The sequence below is a fragment of the Rhopilema esculentum genome, chromosome 17 (assembly GCF_057945365.1).
Source record: "Rhopilema esculentum isolate cy_ngs chromosome 17, ASM5794536v1, whole genome shotgun sequence".
Taxonomy (NCBI): domain Eukaryota; kingdom Metazoa; phylum Cnidaria; class Scyphozoa; order Rhizostomeae; family Rhizostomatidae; genus Rhopilema; species Rhopilema esculentum.
Genome location: NC_142831.1, coordinates 7,300,002 through 7,319,517, shown reverse-complemented (window position 1 = coordinate 7,319,517; position 19,516 = coordinate 7,300,002). Strand labels below are relative to the sequence as shown.

Genomic DNA, 19,516 nt, shown 5'->3' with positions numbered 1-19,516 from the left:
GCAAATTCTTTTAGGTTGTCTTGTTTCAAGTGCTGAAGTTCTATTTCTGTAGCATCTTTGGATTCAGAGACAAAGTCTCTAAGGTTCAGACCCAAGTGTCACTCTGTGGCATTCTTTTAGACTTTCGTCAGTGGTGTCTCCATCCAATTTTCTTGTTCCATTGCTTTACTATTTGGCAAGCTTCAACATCGAATCAATCATCTCAAAAATTTTATTAGTTGCACAATAATTTCATAAAGCTACATAAGCTATTGTATTTTTTTCTTATTTCCCACTAATTTTGCTTTTCCCAGACCACTATTTCAAATCCAATGACCACTGATTACTGATTAGGCACTGATTACTGTTAAAAACGGCCTTGATGAATTTAGTAGCGCTGAGCTAGCCTGTGTTCCAGACCCCTTTTTTGAAGTTAGGCATTGTCCTTCTAAAGCCCTGTTGCTATTCAGTAGTTCGCATGTCAAAACTGGAAACACTATTCATATCTTCAATCTCCACCTCTTGGAAACAACCGTTCATCTTTAAAATGAAATTCCGCTCATATAAATTTTTCTCCCAAAAGATCTGGCTGCAAGAAATACCCATTGCTGCATTCGATTTCTTCGGAATGCTTTCAGAAAATATACATTGCATTGCTTTGACGGCAGATCGAAGCACGGTCGCTAAGCATTTGATGTTTCCCATTCTTGTTAGACCAGCTCTTGCGCGACCGGCATGCTTTGCGACTAAATTTTCAAAACCGGCCTAATATCATACTTTTGAAAACACTGTTGACTTTTCGTCGCGTAGAAAGACAGATACCGCAAAGCATGCCGGTTGCGCAGGAGCCTTTAAGTGCATCTATTAACCTCACTAGGTACAATCCCAAGCACATACGGCATAATCGGGCGACAAAAGTGGCCAATGTATTTCTTTTTTAAACAGACCAACGATTTTGCTTTATAAATTGAATCTTAGTGCAGCTGTAAATAAGGGGTAATGGCAGCCCAAATCTTCACTTTCGAGATGGATTACCCTTAAAAGCCATTACGCCCCCCCCCCAGTAAAAAATACACGATTAAACCGTTAGTTTTAAATGTTCTATCTCAATTACGCACATGTCAATTTAGAAAGAGATTCAAGGAGAATGCAGTTTGCAAGATAAAGTAGCTAGATCGAAGACGTTTAGATGATATTTTGGAAGATGAGCAGAATCTTATTAGTTGAGCATGTTGTGATTTTCAAATATCGTCTTAACATAATCAGCAGCACTTGCCATCTCCATGTTGCGGCCATTGCACTGTCTTTTGACTGTCAATATTCCGCATTCAATAGAAACAGCTTTATCAATGCTTGGAAAATAAAAAACTAATCATAAACGTAGGCCATGTTTGGAACTGCATGTTTTCCGTGTAAACACGATAGAAGACGGTGTCCTTACTGTTGAGTGTACTCTACGTATCCTTGACAATGCAAATTAAATATGCCTAAAATGATGAACGATAACTGTTTAGCTTTGAACGAATCTATTTTGCAATTAAACTTTTATGAGCTTTTGTTTACATTACGAAATGCAAACAGCTACTGTTGTTTTTTTGCCTATCGGTATATTGGTTTCATGAGGTCTCAATCAGCCATTTCCAGCACATTTTTGTACTCTAACCCAGCTTTGCCACTTCAAAAAATTAAAAAAGAAGTGATATAACTTGACTGTCTCGTCTTGTGGGGGAGATGAGGGGATGATGGAGTGTAACATTACTAATAAAAACATATACATAGACAATTTCGCTTCACTCTAGCTTACTGTCAAAAGACTTGACCAGCAGACAATTTCGCTTCTCTCTAGCTTACTGTCAAAAGACTTGACCAGCAGACAATTTCGCTTCACTCTAGCTTACTGTCAAAAGACTTGACCAGCAGACAATTTCGCTTCTCTCTAGCTTACTGTCAAAAGACTTGACCAGCAGACAATTTCGCTTCACTCTAGCTTACTGTCAAAAGACTTGACCAGCAGACAATTTCGCTTCTCTCTAGCTTACTGTCAAAAGACTTGACCAGCAGACAATTTCGCTTCACTCTAGCTTACTGTCAAAAGACTTGACCAGCAGACAATTTTGCTTCACTCTAGCTTACTGTCAAAAGACTTGACCAGCAGACAATTTCGCTTCTCTCTAGCTTACTGTCAAAAGACTTGACCAGCAGACAATTTCGCTTCACTCTAGCTTACTGTCAAAAGACTTGACCAGCAGACAATTTTGCTTCACTCTAGCTTACTGTCAAAAGACTTGACCAGCAGACAATTTTGCTTCACTCTAGCTTACTGTCAAAAGACTTGACCAGCAGACAATTTTGCTTCACTCTAGCTTACTGTCAAAAGACTTGACCAGCAGACAATTTCGCTTCACTCTAGCTTACTGTCAAAAGACTTGACCAGCAGACAATTTCGCTTCACTCTAGCTTACTGTCAAAAGACTTGACCAGCAGACAATTTCGCTTCACTCTAGCTTACTGTCAAAAGACTTGACCAGCAGACAATTTCGCTTCACTCTAGCTTACTGTCAAAAGACCAGCAAACTAACGATTTTCCAAGCCAATAATCGATTTTACTAAAAAACTAATGAAAAACGAGGGATGTTGCCCCTTAAACTTTCTTCTACCCAATCAGACCCCCCTTGAAGAGGGAGAGCAATTTTGAATTTACAACTTTGCCATGATTTTTCTCCAACATGCAAAATTCAAACTGGGAAAACCCAGCTGTTAACTATGACAGTGGATATCTCCGCTACAACAAACCAAAGGTCTTGCCAGGAAATAATGGCAACAAAGACATTAAATGATTAGATGTTTGACACGGCTCAGTTATACAGGCTTTGTATCTATCAATGTTTTTAAATAGGTACTCTGGGAAAAATTTTATCATCTAGTCAATGGGATTAAAAATGAAAGTTCACCAGTAAGTGTTTGTTAGCACAAAAGCAAAAAGAAAACAAAGATAACAAATGTGAAATTATATTTTAATAACTCACACTATTCCCCTCTCCTACATACTATGGACCATCTCTTGTAATAAATTTACAACATAGAATATTGTTTTAATATCAAACATATATTTTCATAAAAGCAATGAAATAATTAATTTTGCAAAAAAAAACTAAATTGTTTTTTTCAAACAAAACTACTAGGCTACTAGCTAAAGCCGAAAAACCATTCTAGAAAGCTATCCAATATATGAAAAATCTGAATGCGCTTTCAGCACAGAAATAGTCAGGTGACAAAGAATTTTTAACTTGCAATGAATCCAACAAATTTATCCTTTCAACATTATTAATAACCATATCCTATCTTGCTGTCAAAGTATCTGAAATTGAAAAGCCAATCTCTAAAATGGCTTGTTTATATTAAACTGATATAATGATGTGTAATTGATGTAAGTTGCATTCGGATCCAAAATGATATGTGGATCGAACAGAACATAGCAGACAAACAGGAACTGATTTGATGCTAAGATCATTTTCCAGAGTGAATTTTTCGGCTTAACATAAAAGAATGCCATCAATTTTTCAATATCAAGATACCATGAAAAGGTTCTTAAGGGAATATCAAACAAAAAGACAATCATTTCCTTGCTAAGCATCTCACATGGCTAAATTGGGGTCTGTTATATGAAGCATCATATGTTCTAAATACATGGTTAGCAAACATCTCTAAAATTTGATATCTAAACTAAATAAATCTAGAAGATAAAAAATCTTTATCAAAAAAACTACTCACACAGCAACAAAACCAGCATAAAAGACAGAAAAAGCTTGATTTTGGCAATAACAAAGATCAAACAACTGATAATTGAAGATAAGAGAAATTATAAAATTGGTCTACACTGACAGATGGTGTTTAACAATGTGGTGAAACATGGAAAGATAGCTGCATGAATATTGTGATGCCACAACTATGTTGTTTAACAACTGGATTTATTTGCTGACACGAACAGTTTAGAGTTCAAAACTTGCAGGGGGGTTTTCCTATATAATAAAAAACCGGTTTGAAACCAAAAGAGGGACTGGGGGGTTAGAAGATATGTATACCACACTACCGACAAATTTCATGAGTTGACCTTTATAGTGTCTAACAAAATATACAGGATTGCCATAATGATATTAATGTCAAAGGTCTGCAACTAAAGTTCTTCCATATAGACTAGAACGGCATAAGTTACATTTTGTATAGAAACAAAGACCATAGATGGGTCAATCAACAAAAAACATTCTCAAAACAAAGATTGCAACAAAATCAATGTTCATCATATTTGAATGTTGCAATGTATTGACATCAATGTTGACATCAATGTTGGCTTTAGTCACATGAATAAGTCTGAGACTATTATAAAGTCACTATTCTGGGAGGATGATCATCTAAAATGTTTAACAAAGATAATTCAAAGTTCTTTAATTTTGATATCCATATATTGTATTTTGAAAAGATTACTTCAGTCAGGGACTTTTTTGAATTGTTAAGAAGGTTAAGTGGCAATGTAACATTACAGTTGAAGTTGAAGTAACATAAATTGAATTATTTTATATTGTTTTATTTAATATAGAGCTAACAGAAATCTTTAAAATATATTTTAATATTAAAGAAAGATCTTTGATATCATTATCATCAAAATCAAAGTTATTTAAATTTTTATTAGTAGATATTACATGAGACATGTGATATGAGATTTGAAAAATCTCTACATTTTGACCATCAACAATCCCCCATTGGCTGAAAACATTTTACAGGTAATACTAACAGATAGCCATTGTTGTAAATGTTGTGTAGTGTTGCTTCAAGCATCACTAACACACTAAAAAAATATTTTGTTGTAATCTGAAACCAATACCACTAGCTAATACTAATATAATGTGGGCTTTAGAACAAAGCATTGATTGAGGTTTGAGTGCCTATTTAATCAAAACCTTATCCTTTGTAGATCAGGCTGATTGCCACACATCTGTTATCCAGTAAGCTTTCCCAAATTCCATCTCAACAGTTGGTCTGGAGAAACTACAGCTACCTTTTCTTTGTACTAAAACTTAAAGTCTTTCTTACAAAGCTTGATTTTGAACGTCCATTTCCATGAGCTGGGGAGGCACTTGCTTTCTCTTTGTCACCAGAAAATGTACTATTATTAATGCTAGTAACATGAGTAAACATACAAGGAGAAGATATATCCTCTTTGCAAAGTTTCCTCAAAGACTTAGAGCTGTCTTTTCCTTTTACACTCCTTTTCTTTTCTATGTGTTTTGGGCTTTCTTTAGTTTCTTGCTCTGTCTCATCCGGAATATTACAGTGGACATCTTTGTAAAATACCGAAGCAATTTCATCATTGGGAAATTTCAATCCAACCATTTCCCCTTCCTCCCGTGGATTGTTCAGTTTCAAAGTATGAAAATTGCGCTGAGTCATTTTATACTCTGATCTTTCCGTTATGTTTTCTCGCCATGTTGCAAAGCCATTTTGCCTGTCGACTATACATAACTGCATTTGCACATTTTTGCTATGATCTTGGCTGTCATGTACAATAACAAGAACAGGTACTCCAGTCTTGAAATAATTCCACGTCTCCGTATCAGATGGTTTCCATGAATACAAGGTCGCCACTACTGGGCAGACAACAACACTGTTCGTAAGAGATGAGAAAGAGAGTTTTATTTTGAAAATTTCTGTATCATGTAGGTGTGTATCACTGGAATCAACCCCATCCATGACCCCAAAATCGTCAGTTACTGTTAAAGGTTTCAGCAATTGTGACGCCACCACTGCTTCCGAGATTGCTTGGCTGCCAAGGTTTTGTCGGGCACGATTTATGATGGGCCTAAGCAAAGAAATCAACAAACAGACTTGATCAACTTTTTTCTAGCAGTTATTCCAACTCCTTATTGAAGCATTTAGAGTTGTACGCGAAATGGAGACGTCATAAAGCAAATGGGAAATCTGTCGTGAGTCACTACCGCTCTTGCTTGAATAAGAAACTCCTAGTTTACGTCAGCTAGGTAATTGGCTCTTGTTACTTCACACTACGTGGGCCCTTGCAAACCAGACCAAGCATAAAATCCTCTAACCGTATGATATTTGCGCTACTGACCTCTCGTTTTCTTCTTGTGGACCTAAAAATACTATCGTCTATTGACTTTCTTGAGTCTTGTTAACGTTCCGTCGCTTTCGCAGCGAAAAATTTGAGACCATTTCGGTTGTGGAAACTCCTTTCACAGATCGACTGTGCTTTGTGTGGTAATATCACGTGACTTGTTGTCATCTTTCCTGCTTCGTAGCGCGCGAACAGATATAATTTTCGCAACGTGCACAAAATCCTTTTACAAAGTAGCGTTTACTCTTTTGGAATCAAAAGATTCATAAGATTCTTCAGATGCCTTGAAAATTTCATATGAGGCTGGTAAAACTGTTATCATACAATACAAGCTTGTCCAATTTGTATGTTAGTGCAAACCATTGTGGTACTATGGATGTCAAGAATGTCCTTAATTGGCGAATTTACGTATCCACGAGAAGCCAGGATGGCGCAGGGAATTTGGCCCCCAAGAGTCTCGCAAAACATAGTGTTTTTAGAATTACTATACACGTATTTTTAAGAAATGGTCAAGGCTCGAAACATTCTTGGAACGTTCTTTATGTTAAATTATAAAGAACGGTCATGCTCTTAACATTCTAGTTCAAAAATACACGATTTCTTTAATTTGGTTGGGAAAAATTGCTTTCGTCGAGATAAGGAAATGAGATCAAATCTTCTGTCTATTAATCATTGCTAAGGGGGTTCATGTTTTTATTAAATCTCCAAGGCAACGGTTCTTTGGAATTGAATTCATTACATCGGCCTATACCTCCCACAACTTCTCAATCAAACCGATGGGCTCCTAACGGGCTCGAGTACAAAGTACATTTTTTTGTGCGTAACCTTGTCATGTTCTTTAAGGATATAAGTATAAGGAAGCACACAATAAATTATTTGTAAAGGATGGGTGCCAGGCCAGTAAGACCATCAGGGCCCCAATTTATAGCTTTCTTTGTCATGCCCATTTTTGATCACACAAAATGCTATTAACTGCTGGACAGTCACTGTTTGAGGCTAGTTGTTCCCAGCCTCACCCAAAGGGCAGGTCTTCGTTTGATAAAATAGCTAATAGTGTAGAGAATAGCATTGGATAAATTTCCCTCAATGACGATTGCTGCGTCAATTAACCATATAACTTTGGGAGAATTGTATGATGTCTGAGCCATGACATCGAACTGTTTGATTGACATTTAGATCACATGTTTGGATTATATAGAGTAGTATGAGTTAGCATTAGAGAGAGAGAGAGATCAGGACTTTAGGAAAGGTAATTTTCTTGGATTTCTCTACATCGCGGGTCTCAGCCCCTCACTCAAGACACTATAAATTGGTGACCTAAAAAATAACATTCGGGGTTTGGTACAGTGCGTCGTTCTTCTATTGCCAACTGCTTCACCTATATATTACGGTTTTGATCCTCAACCGGGACCATCGAGAGCGGGGCAAGGGGGAGGGCAAATTGCACAAGGACCTTGAGGTTTTCAGGGGCCTCATTAAGTAATGAATTCTACTTTAAAAATGAAAATGTTCAGGCGCAGCAAAAGAATGCCTTAAAATAGTAAAAGCTTCAAAACTATTGCAAATGACTGCAATAAATTTTCTGAGATACATTTTGAATAATCTGAAGAGCATGGTCGCAAAGACTTCGCTCCGCTCGGAGGGGGCCGCATCTTTTGGTTTTGCCCCAGAGCTTTCGAAACCTCTCGGCGGCCCTGAAACTTATAATTCGACTGCTTAAGAGGCTGCGACATATACCAGCATTGCCAATATGTGTCCCCTAACTGGTCTTGCGTAAAGGAGGGCCTTGTCTGTAACCACATGACTATGCTGAACAAGAGAAACGAGAGAGAAACGACAGCAAGAATATCAATTTGCGTAAGGTTTTAAACGAAAGACACTACACGATAAAGGCAACAAATTTAGAGTAGGCAGTGGTGGCGTGGACACTCAATCTGTGTTCAACGAACCCCAGTTAAATAAATGTGATTACAACGTGCCCTGTTTTATAGCTATTGGCCGATTCATAGCGGGGCAACTGGCTTCTGTCTCCAAATTGCCAGTTCAAAAATATGTTACATTTTAGCTCTATGTTATAATTCAAAAGCCACACCAAAGTATCGCTTCTTTTTTCTTTCTCCAAATCAGCATCTTGAAGGGAATGAAACATTTCGTCATCATAAAAGAATATAAGAAAACCCATCTCTAACCAGGTGGTTGGGAAAGGGTTGGGAAATAAGGGCATTCACGACCACCTCTGGGCCTAAAATCTACAAACTTCAAGGGCTAGCCTTGACGTTGTTTACAAAGTGAGAGCGAAATTATCATGAATATTGTAGCGCACTATCATACTAGTTAGTATACTGTTCTATACATCTGGGGGGTAAATTTGGATGGGAATAAGCCAAACATTAAGAAGAAAGCTAACCCAACTCCTATTTCATTACACATCGCAAAACCTTTTCAGATTCTTCAAAAATGTTTTATTCAAAACGAATTTATAAGCAGTTCTTCATTTCTAAATGTTTCAGGAATAAAATCGAACTATTTCAGTTTGCTGCTGACAAACAATTTCTTGGAAACGATGTTTTTGCTGAAACGGCAAGCACTGATCATGGGATTGCTTAAGAATGCCGGTTGCCTTCCAAGTACTGCTTGGCTTATGGAAACCACTTTAAAACAGTGGCTCGTTAAAATGACACTAGGCTCAGTAAATACCAATTCATCTTCAAAATACAGAGAGGTCATTTGTCAAAGTTGCTCGTTAACCACATGCACCAATATAGTGCAATAACGCGCAATAAAACAACAACCAGCATACTTGGAAAAATTGTTCTTGGTTGATGTCAAATCAATTCTCATTTATATGAACTTCAAAAACTGTGGCATTGCTAACTTAAGATTATTGAAGCTACACTCTCTCAGTAAGCTGGTTTCTCTAAGCGGTTTGCTTGCAGTTACTTGGCGGTGTGGTATCACAAGCTTAACGTGCTAGCAAATGATAAATCCTGTGTACGTATTACGTCAGTCTCTGTGATCGGTTGGGTTATTGTATATATTCTCTATACATTGTACATACAATATACAACAGCAATGGTTACATGATTTCTTAGCACTTACATGATTACATCACATGTGGCAATGGCATATACATACTGAAGACAATCGATTATTTACAAGGTCATTCTCGGATTTAGCAGCATCAGTTACCAGAGAAAACGGGTGCTTGCCATGAAATATATGCGATGCGGATTGGAGGCAGCACTGGTTCGGTCAACAGCAAGCAATTGGCACCTTCACATGCCGCGGTCATTATTTCGAATATAAAACATGACACTATGACACTTACACGTTTTAAAGAGATCATCAATATATTTTCAACAAAATCTTTAATTATTGAAATATGTTATCATTGCTAACTCGATTTTCATTTCAATCCAGCAACATGGTAGCAAACAGGCATTATCAATGTCTTAAATCACTTCTCAAGTTGAATTGCATTACCCATAATGTCAAAACAGCATGCTCAGATAATAAAAACAAAATTTACATAAAATTTTAAAGTGCATTTGATAATCTAAATCATTTTTACGACCAATTTAAAACAAGAAGGTGATAACATTACCAGGAGACACGGCAATGAGGATGACCCTAACACCAGGTCTGTGACGTAATAATAGGTAGCTGCTCACTTGGTGCCATACGGGCAAAAAATGGTAATGGATAAGGAAATATAACTGCCTCAAAGCTCATTGCGTTAATATGAGTTGCAGAACATGAGCTGATCCGAACCTTTTTCAATGCACGTCATCCCATGGTAATGTAAATCACCGATGTCAAACATAATCAACTAAACAGATGCACAAAATCAACTGAAAACCAAGAAACATATCCGTAGGTGAAAGAATACTCCAAGTTCTAGCACAGCAGCCATCTACACGCGTAGCAGTTCTAAAATCATTTACAGACTATAACTAACCCACAAATAACAAAGAAGTTCCCCAAATCCGACCCAAGTGTTTACTGGGAATCGGCAGATTCTGACCTTGATCTGGTCAGGATCTTTTTCACCTCAGACCGAGGCTGCTCACTTTCAAAATGGTAGTATCTGCAAATAGAGCCATCTTCGCCAATTCTGTAGCTCACTTCACCAGGGTCAATCCATAGCGTCAACTCAGCAGGAAGGACAGAGTGAATGCAAGGTATTCCGCAATCGTCGGCGACACGTTGAACCAATGAGTCGGGAGTGCTTCCATTAACGCGTATGCATCTGTAACCACTTCCTTTTTCGGGTTTGTCGGGATACCAATGACCTTAAAAAATACAATCCTATACGTCACAATCACAAAACAATCAAATGCGAAGGTCTCAGGATTGCAGAAACTCAAATTTTCAAATCAAAACTCTTTACTTTACAACGTGCGTTTCGAAAAGAAAACAGATACTGTTGTTGCACAAGGCTCCTTCCATGATCCTCATTTGAACCTGCCACCAAAGATATAGTAAAAATGTTCCGACAGCAGCCAAAATCAAATTTAATGGAAAACCTAACTTGTTCTATGATCGATAACTGGGGCTTTGCCAAAAAATGCGACTATTTTGAACTTAAATGAGTTACTTGATATGGAGCAGCGGGATCGTTTGCTGCAATAGTTAGTGAAACGACTGAACGACGCATGTCTTCACAGCTGAAAACATTTATTCAAAATCTTATGCAGTACGGCTAGGTAAAAGCCGGTTGACATGTTTATATTAAATGAGCAAATCGAATTGTTGCAACTACAAGGATTTGTTCAATGTTTCCTTTATTTCACGAGAAATTCATCAAGTCAATACAAGTTATTAACACTTTACTAGTGTAATATTGGGGCTTAAAACATTAGATGCTGTAAACATTGAAACATTAGTTGTTCCAAACCCCTTCCCTTTTTGACCTTTCCTCTTTGAACAACATCAAGTTCAACAACTTCACCACCAACAATTTTGCTATTTCATACCAATTATGTAATATGTGTTTGCACCAACACAATAGATTTATTTTCAGCCACTATCTTACATGCAAAAATCTGCAAATAACAAGTAAAATAATGGTGTTATGACATAGTTTTCGCTTCAAACAGCGCTGATGCCATTGATAGGCAATGGTAAGCAGCATTAAAAATTAATTCTCGACCTTACTAAGACATTCAAAGGCACATGGTCTTGACTAATCCCATTTTGATAACGGTTTTAAAATTACAACAAAAACAACATAAATGAACCTTCAAACTTGCTTCTGAGCTCTTCTGAGAGTCGATTTGAAAAGTTTTCCCAAACAACAGCTTCGTGCACTTGCGGCTGTTTCTTGATCAATGAAACAAACAAATTGATCGCTATTTCCACTTCGTCGCCCGAACTCGGAAACGTACTCATCGCCTGTGTCGTATCCGGAGCCGCATTCTTCTGTTTGCTTCGGGTCTTGGGCTTTCGCGGGTCACTTTTGCGCCTAGGTTTCTGATTTGGTAACGATTTCTTCACAGTGGTTGAATTTGCATTCGTCATAGTTCTGCTTTTCCGGCGGAATCACATAAGCCTATGATAAGGCATACAAAACTTGAATCATTAGGAGAATTTTCCTATGGTAACAATACGACCCTAATTACATAAAAAACATTGCAAGTTATTGATTCGAGTACTCTTGTCGTTTTCGGTACAACAATGACACATTTTGCCTTTGCATATACAGTTTCTAACGGTCAAGATATCCTGGAAAAATTCTTCTGTGATTAAAACATCAATAAGAGATTTACCAGGCAAGACTGCTCAATTACCGTCAGGAATAATGTCCGTAGCCCCTGAAAATGGTGTTAATGAAGGCATGAGACATAAATTCTGATATTTTGTTATAGATTACTAATGAATTAAGAGAACGCGCATAAAACCGCATCTAATGCAAGCTTATTTATCAACTCTTGAAGGCCAGCTTGAATGGTGCAATAAATTATTCAGGAATACTTAAATTGATGGCAAAGATGTCCTCAAGCAATAATTTATGTAATGATAAGTTCACTACAGAAGTAAGACACTTTCACACAAACTGAAGATAAACTCAATGACGACCTGTCTGACACTGACAAGTGGTCAAAGTTATTGAGCCTGGACCTGTTGTCAGTAATGCATGCATAACTAAGATGCATACATATGTCTTGAATGACAGTGTGAGGTTTGGCCAGTAGTGGGAATGGAGCACCAGTTGGCTGTTTGAAAACTGACTTTCCTCAAGCTGAACATAGATAGAACCATTCCTCAAGCTGACAATCAATATGACAGCTGCATATGGCAAAAGTGACCATTGTTTGCATACATCTTTTCTATGCACCCCTCTATGAACTGTTCTTTACTGTTCTGCTTTGCTATGCTAAGCAGAGAACTTTTTGTATATGTATAAAAACAAATACAGGATGAAGATTTGAAGATTCAATGGGATGAGGCATGGAGGCAATTGCTTCTATTTCTCTACTATGACATGATAATTCAAGGCAAATATACTATTAGATCACATGTTTTCTTACCAAAAAATATCAAATCTTACTCAATACAATGTAAAATGTTAGCATTCATGGTCTGGCTTTATAGTTAATATTAAGGTGGCACATATTTGAGTCCTCTTTTTAAGAAGAATGAAAAAGAAATGTGTTGTTTAGGTGCGCTTTTAAACTGTCCAGGATTGCAACAAGTACTTTTTGTCATGATAAAAGACACATTTTTGACTAGCTATTCTACGGTTAAATATCTTATTTGTATCACAACAAAAAGCTTTGAAGAATTTTCCTCATTGACTAGATCAATCTAAAACTTTGAAAATTATGAATTCTTTATACATATTTTTAAGGTTTGTTGGAAAATTTGGAATAAAGACCTTGGCCTGACAGTAGTTCCACCATTATAAGCCATTATTAGTTACCTTACACACCTATGTTTTCAAAAAACTTTAGCTTGCTAAAGGTATGCTCATAGTTACCCACAAACAAAAATGCAGAGAAGAGAAGGATGTAGCTTTAGACAAAAATTTTAAAGATATTCGTTTTCAACCCAAATCTTTCTTTGCAGTATCTTTGCAGATGTTGTCTGTTTTTCTCAATTTCTTTCCATCTAATTTTTCCTGGCTTTACTCACAGACTGTCCTGTGGCAGCCTGCACTGAACAAAGATCTCTCATTTTTTCCAAGTGCTAGCATCTTGCTCATCAGTCCATTCATGATCACATCTCTAGAGACACTGTCTCTTCACCTCCATTTAGGACAACCTGTCTCTGTTTCCTTCTACTGCCATATTCAGTCTAATAATGAGACACTGGAATGATCTGACGGTCACAGCAAGCCAAATAAATGTTACATGTAGCCCCATTATTTCATCTCTACACCTGCAACTGCAGACCTTCTATGAAAATCTTTGTTTGCTATTCTGTTTCTTAGCTCTAGCTGCCTCATTGTATTCCTTTCTTTCTTACTGCCAAACAATCACCTCCAGACCAAAAAACACCTTCTTGAAGGCTTTAGATTTAGTTAATGCCTTAGTTATATATATTCTTATTACATAGTACTCCTGACACCTCTCTCCACTTACGTAATTTGAATGTCAACAACAACTGGCTAGCCTAATAGAGTTTCTCCTGTCACAATTTCAAAATAGATTTGTGCAAAAACTTATCTTCAATGAGTTACCACATGCACCTTCAATCATATAGGCAAAGTTGTAGATGCTTTAGTGTAACAAACAGGGCAGTTTCAAGTTATAACTTCAGGTTTCATGCTTTTATGTAATCATCTGAATATAAATGTTACAGATATATTGAATTATGATTTTTTGCAGATATAACTAATAGTAAGAATATTAGAAAAATGAATTACACTTTAAAAAAATTGTGAAGAGATCAATTGCTCTTAATTCAAATAATGTGGATACTGACACAATTTCTTCACCATTAACAATTGTGTGCCTTCTTTACAGTCTAGTTACCCTACATTTACAAGCAGGTATATTTAGCTAAAATTCTTACCAAACAAGAAGCTGTCCCCAATATACTCAAGCCTCCAGGAATTTGTGAAAGATCGCTGATGATGCTATCTCTTATCACCTGACTTAAATGCACAATATTCTATGGCCTAGAACATTCTGGTTACCAGATATGATGCAATGTGAAGAAATACTTTTACAAATATTTAAAAAATATTAATTTCAAGAATTCTGAAATGGTGGCTGAGGCTTTTAAAACATAGCTCTAATGGAATTTTCATTAATGTTGTACAGCCTTGCATGAAGTTTGCAAGTTTGCATAAAATTTGCATTTTTGCAATAAATATAAATTAAAAACATTTAATTAAACATGTGGCGAAGCAAGGACCTTGTCACAACTCTTTTACTACATTCAATGTTATCATTTTCCTTATAAAGACAGGTTTTCTCACCTACTCTAGTGTCTTTTAAAATTTCTTCATTGATATGAATTTATAATATACTTCAAGGTATATTATACTTCAAAGTTCAAAAAGGCATTTTCTGATATTACTATATCTTTGAGCATAAATATTCTATATGGTGTGTTTCTCTAACATTAAACATCTCAAATAAATATGCTATATCAAAGCACTATTTCGTAAGAATGTCATTATATTCAGTGTAATTATGCGCTAGGCCTCCAAAAATGCCCCAAGCGTCGGCAAGTGGTTCAAGAGTAATTTGTTTTCCATTCCAAAGTGGACAATGGAAAATGTAAGAATGCCTGATTGGACAGATTGACTTTAATTTTAGATTTAAAACAAGTTTGTGTTGTTGGAAATTATAAACGTGAAAAGGCTTTAATCCTAATCAGCGAAAACAGCGAAAATTTTTATAAGCGACTGATTCATGACAACAATAAATACCACAGACTGTCTTTCAAAGTCCAATGAAAAAGGTTCTCTTCTGATTTTATCGTTTAACAAAATAGACTAAAATGAAGACCCATTGGTTAAAAAATACCATGACTTGCAAGACAGCTTTTGGAGCTAATCCAATTTTTACTGCAGCATCAAAGGTGAAAAAATATAAGCCACAGTGGGAATTGTGTTGTAGAAAAACCTTTGGAAATTATTGGTTCATTCAAACATAAGCGAGCTGCTTATCGTTAAACTTGGCTTTTTGCATAAATATTTTTAAAATATAACTTTTTTGACAACATTGCTACAGTAAGCTAAGAACAAACTGAAAGCTTGAACAAAATAATGACCGCTAAATTGTCTTTTGTTTGAAAAGCCACGTCAATAATGCAGGCTTCGGAAAATTTTCAAGACAATAGAAGTCGTAAGTTGGGCAACTTCCATTCCTTTGGGGGTAAATTAGCCCCGATAAATAATAAAAATCTTATAGAACAACAGTTGACTCCCGTACCTTTATTAAGATGCACTGTTGCTGCTCTCTTCAAGAGATGTTAAAACGCCAAGTCTCCTTTCAGCTCGGTTATAGATTTAATCTTCCGACAATTCTGGCGCGATTGTCCCGTAACTTTGGAGCGTCCGATCTACCTTGAAAGATCGTCAAATCCCCTTGTAACTTCTATGAAGCGTTGTTACTTTACGAAGTACTATTTCCAGTTGGTTTAAAACTTATTTTGGGAAGCTTTCAGGGAAAAGTTTCGTGCAAAATGGCCGCCACAAAGTCCTACGCTTTTCCGCTCAAACAGCTGATCAAAATAAACCCAAGTGCATTGTTTTTCCGATTGTCCTGAAAATCGATGTCCCGGATGAAGATATCTTGCAGAGGAAATGACGTCAGTGAAAGTGGTCATGAGGGAAATATGAAAATGGCCCCCTTTAACAAGAGTTCGTCAACCAACAATTATAAATTAGTGAATCCTTTTGGGATCTCAGTAGTGACTGGTGAAGAAAATAGAAAGAAAAGTAATTTGCCAAGCGAAACTTGCATAAGGGGGCAAGGGGCTAAGATTTCTCTACAAACAAATTTATGAAACTGTTTCATTTAAGTTCGACAAAATGAAACATATGGACGCTATTGAAATACAATTCAGATGTATGATCAAAACAATGAAGGTATCTTCAATGTTGAGTCTAATTGAAATGCTCCTTGGGTTTAGCTTACAGAGTGCGATCATTCTCAAGTTCTCAGGGCCGCTTAGAGGTTTCTATTGCCCTGGGTAAAGCTGGAGATGAAAAAGCACAAAAATCTGTAAAACGAAAGGGGGATCTTATAAACAGATTGATCAAATAAGATACAATCTAGATACACATAAGATACAGAAACAGATACAATCTAGAAGCTTTAGCTCAAATAATTATCGAGGTTTAGAAAAAGGTAAGTAAGACTCTAAGCGACGATTCTCTAATGGCAGAAAGAGGCTTATAACACATTTTACAAGGAAACACATACAACTGTGAGATGTTCTTGGAGATTTTGTTTGAATGGTATTTCCAATAAAATGTTACGTCAAAGAACAGATCAAGGCCAAGGTCAAGAAAATAAACATGATTTCAGCACTTGATGTATACCAAATCTCTGTGGAAAGCAGAAAGACAAGTATTTCATGAAATGAAAAGCATTTTGATCAGTAGCCTGAGTTCCAGACCCCAAACTAGAAGTATTGGAGTCTGGGGCTCAGGCTATTTGATCAGATATTCTTCCTATGAGTTCAGATAACGGAATATTGTAACCGCGCATTGTGTATTACCCAGGGGAGATACCCAAAATTTTACATGCTGGGAAGTCCAGCCGCAGCACCCGTTCCACTCGTTCTTTCTAAAATTTAGGATGTGTGCTGGCCGCAGTTATTAAAAATTACCTGAAAGTATAAAAAAAAATTCAGCAGACCCAAAGCAAGTGTTGATAAGGCAGATTCAAAATAATCAAAATGCAAAATCTTTTTATTGAGCACATAAAAGTTCACTAGGCATGATAGTTTAGACAATTTACCAAAAATATCAGCTAAAACAAATCTGTTTTGGTATTCCTGTTTTTGATATTGTTATATGTTAGCTCAACCTTATGAATCAAAAGGATAAATTGTTAAATAGATGCCCAAAATCAGGGCCCCCTTGTATGTAAAAAGTTCAAGTGTCCTCCTTGGGGGTATATTTGTTAGATTTATTATAAGCCAAGGCCCATCGGCAATGCAGAAAAGGGAAGAGCGGCTACTGAAAAGGCGGTTTTCTTGTTGCAAAAGTAGCAAATGATGACTTTACTACTGGCTTTGCAGACACGACCTCAAGTAGCATGAGAATGAACTTTTAATTTTCTATACGAACTTGCAAAGGAGAGAGTACTTGGTTGCAAGGATGTTTTCGTAATATTCCTTTTCTGAGGGAGGAGGGGGCTAATAATTATAGAACGACTTCTTCATGCATAGAAAGAGAAGAAAAAGCAGAGCTGAATGTCATGGGAGGCTGTGAAAGCCTCCTTCCTTCAAGTTGATAAAGTTTCACCCGAAGCTGTATCCTTATTCATTTACGTTGATCACCATGTCTTAAAAAAAAAAGAGTTACGAAGACGGTGCTTGAAACAAGGATTTAACAGTTGAGCTTTATAAAACCCGCTTCTTCTATATTTTTATGAATTTTTCATATTGGTAAAGCAGTTGGTTTTAACTTTCCTTCATTTTTGTAAAAAACATTTTCTCTTCCACGCCCTTCAAACCTTCAGAAATCGTGAAAAATCCCTCTTGTAGTAATTTGATCTATTTCAAAATTTTTGCTGGTGCTAATGATGCGCCAAAAACTGCTGGATGTTCTGTACTTCAATAAAAAAATATTTTCTAGCTTCTAAATATAAACAGAGATGAAACATTTTCTATTGAGATGAACTAAATAATATTGAGCTTAATGCTTGAACTGAATTTCTGTTTGCAATGTTGTGACGTTGTATAGTAATAAGTAATTTTGAAAATAAAAAGATGTGATTTGTTCATAAGTTAACATTAAATCTCCTAAAATAATAGTCAAAACTCTAGGTTCTACGTTCTGTATCTTTAAGTACTTTAAACAGGATTAAAGTAGGGCAAATGTCTCTACCGAAAGGGCAAAGCTCAACTAGAAAAACGACAAGAGTCATTGCAGTCTGTGAGAAGGAAGAAGGCTATGCCAGTCCATTGGCGTCGCCATAGAGTTGACTAGGGTAGACTTGCCCATCCCAGTTTTTCAAGAGGTCGATTTCCTGAAACCCAACCTTTGAGGGGGGGGGGGGGGTGGTTTCATTACAATTCTAGTTCTTGCAAAAAAGCCCCTCCTCCTGTTACAAAATTGCTGTTCCATTTGGAAAAATATTGAAATAGATTGAAATACTAAAAAAGGCGTTTCCCACGCTTTCAAAGAGTTTGAAGGGCGTGGTCGAGGAATTTTTTCTCACGACAATTTTTCCCAGGCACTGCGTCTGTTGTGAAACACTAAAGATATTCAAAGGGCATAGATGTATGGAACCAAGAAGGCTTTTTCCCTCGCTAAATAATGCGCAAAAACACGACATTACCAGCTCTGCAGCAACATAACGTCCATCTATTTAATCGCGTTTAAGTGGATTATCGAACCGACGGGCGAGTCCCAAGAAGTAGAGGAACTGTGGCCTGTGAAATTGAATCACGAATATAATACAACACGAACACAAAATAATCGAGGAAGAAGATTAGACATGTTTCAGATAAAATGATATTGGTTTCGTGCAAAGCAGCGCGCGTTTTGCTAACCCATAATTCCACTACCAGCATTTTGAATAATGTATGATCCAATGTGTCCAAAGGACAAATAAACACAATTGGAGAATCATAAACTGCGAAAGCTTTCAATTGCCAATGAACATTGCACTCCAAGTATCAAACCAGTTATCAACAAGCAAGAAAAACGTTTTGAAAAGTCTTTTTACGGTAAAAACAGTGTCGCAACTGACCGAAAAGAAGATTATTGTGCTGTTGCATGTAAAACTGTCAGGCACCGCGGAGCGTTGAGAAAAGTGGGGGTCTAAAAAAGCGGTGGGGGAGGACTAAAACCGTATAAAAAGAGGCTTTATTGGTAGTTTATTACTCAACATTTGGTAATTTTTTGCAAAAACCCACCCCCAGCCCCCCCCCTGCTTCGCGGTGCCTGACTGTTGAGTCTCAAACCTAAACCGTCCCTTCACTTGAGCTTTTCTTTTTTACTGAGATGTATCCTTGTTTATGTTTTCAAGCAAGTTCTCTCATCTATTTATATTTTTCAATGTTTTCTAAGTCAGGATGAAGGATTTGATTCTTTTGTCTATTAGAAACCTTCTTTTGACTTTATTTTGAGTCAGATACCGTATTGACTGTAATGTTTGAATATTGTGTCTGATTCTAAGTTACATTCGGCTTACGTTTATCACTCTATGTGTTTATAAATACTTTCAAGAATACAAAATACGTGAATGTTACAAGATAATTTATATAATATGGCAC

The 19,516-nt window shown here is 36.7% G+C and overlaps 2 protein-coding genes across 3 annotated transcripts; both read right to left on the bottom strand.

Moving 5' to 3' along the window:
- Positions 1-431: 431 nt before the first annotated feature.
- LOC135682373 (uncharacterized) lies at positions 432-6,266 on the bottom strand. The gene has a single exon (XM_065197244.2). The coding sequence runs from the start codon at positions 5,722-5,724 to the stop codon at positions 5,029-5,031; it is 696 nt and encodes a 231-aa protein (XP_065053316.1). The 5' UTR covers positions 5,725-6,266; the 3' UTR covers positions 432-5,028.
- A 1,686-nt stretch (positions 6,267-7,952) lies between these two features.
- On the bottom strand, positions 7,953-15,803 carry LOC135682391 (protein BTG2). Of its 2 annotated transcripts, XM_089113370.1 has the most exons (4): positions 15,493-15,803; positions 12,264-12,482; positions 11,347-11,657; positions 7,953-10,398 (listed from the first exon to the last, which is right to left on the bottom strand). In XM_089113370.1, the coding sequence occupies exons 3-4, from the start codon at positions 11,624-11,626 to the stop codon at positions 10,106-10,108; spliced, it is 573 nt and encodes a 190-aa protein (XP_088969496.1). In that variant the 5' UTR covers positions 11,627-11,657; positions 12,264-12,482; positions 15,493-15,803; the 3' UTR covers positions 7,953-10,105. The 2 variants fall into 2 exon arrangements, with proteins under 2 accessions (XP_088969496.1, XP_065053340.1); XM_065197268.2 differs by lacking the exon at positions 12,264-12,482 and having other exon boundaries at positions 15,493-15,802.
- Between the last annotated feature and the right edge of the window lie 3,713 nt (positions 15,804-19,516).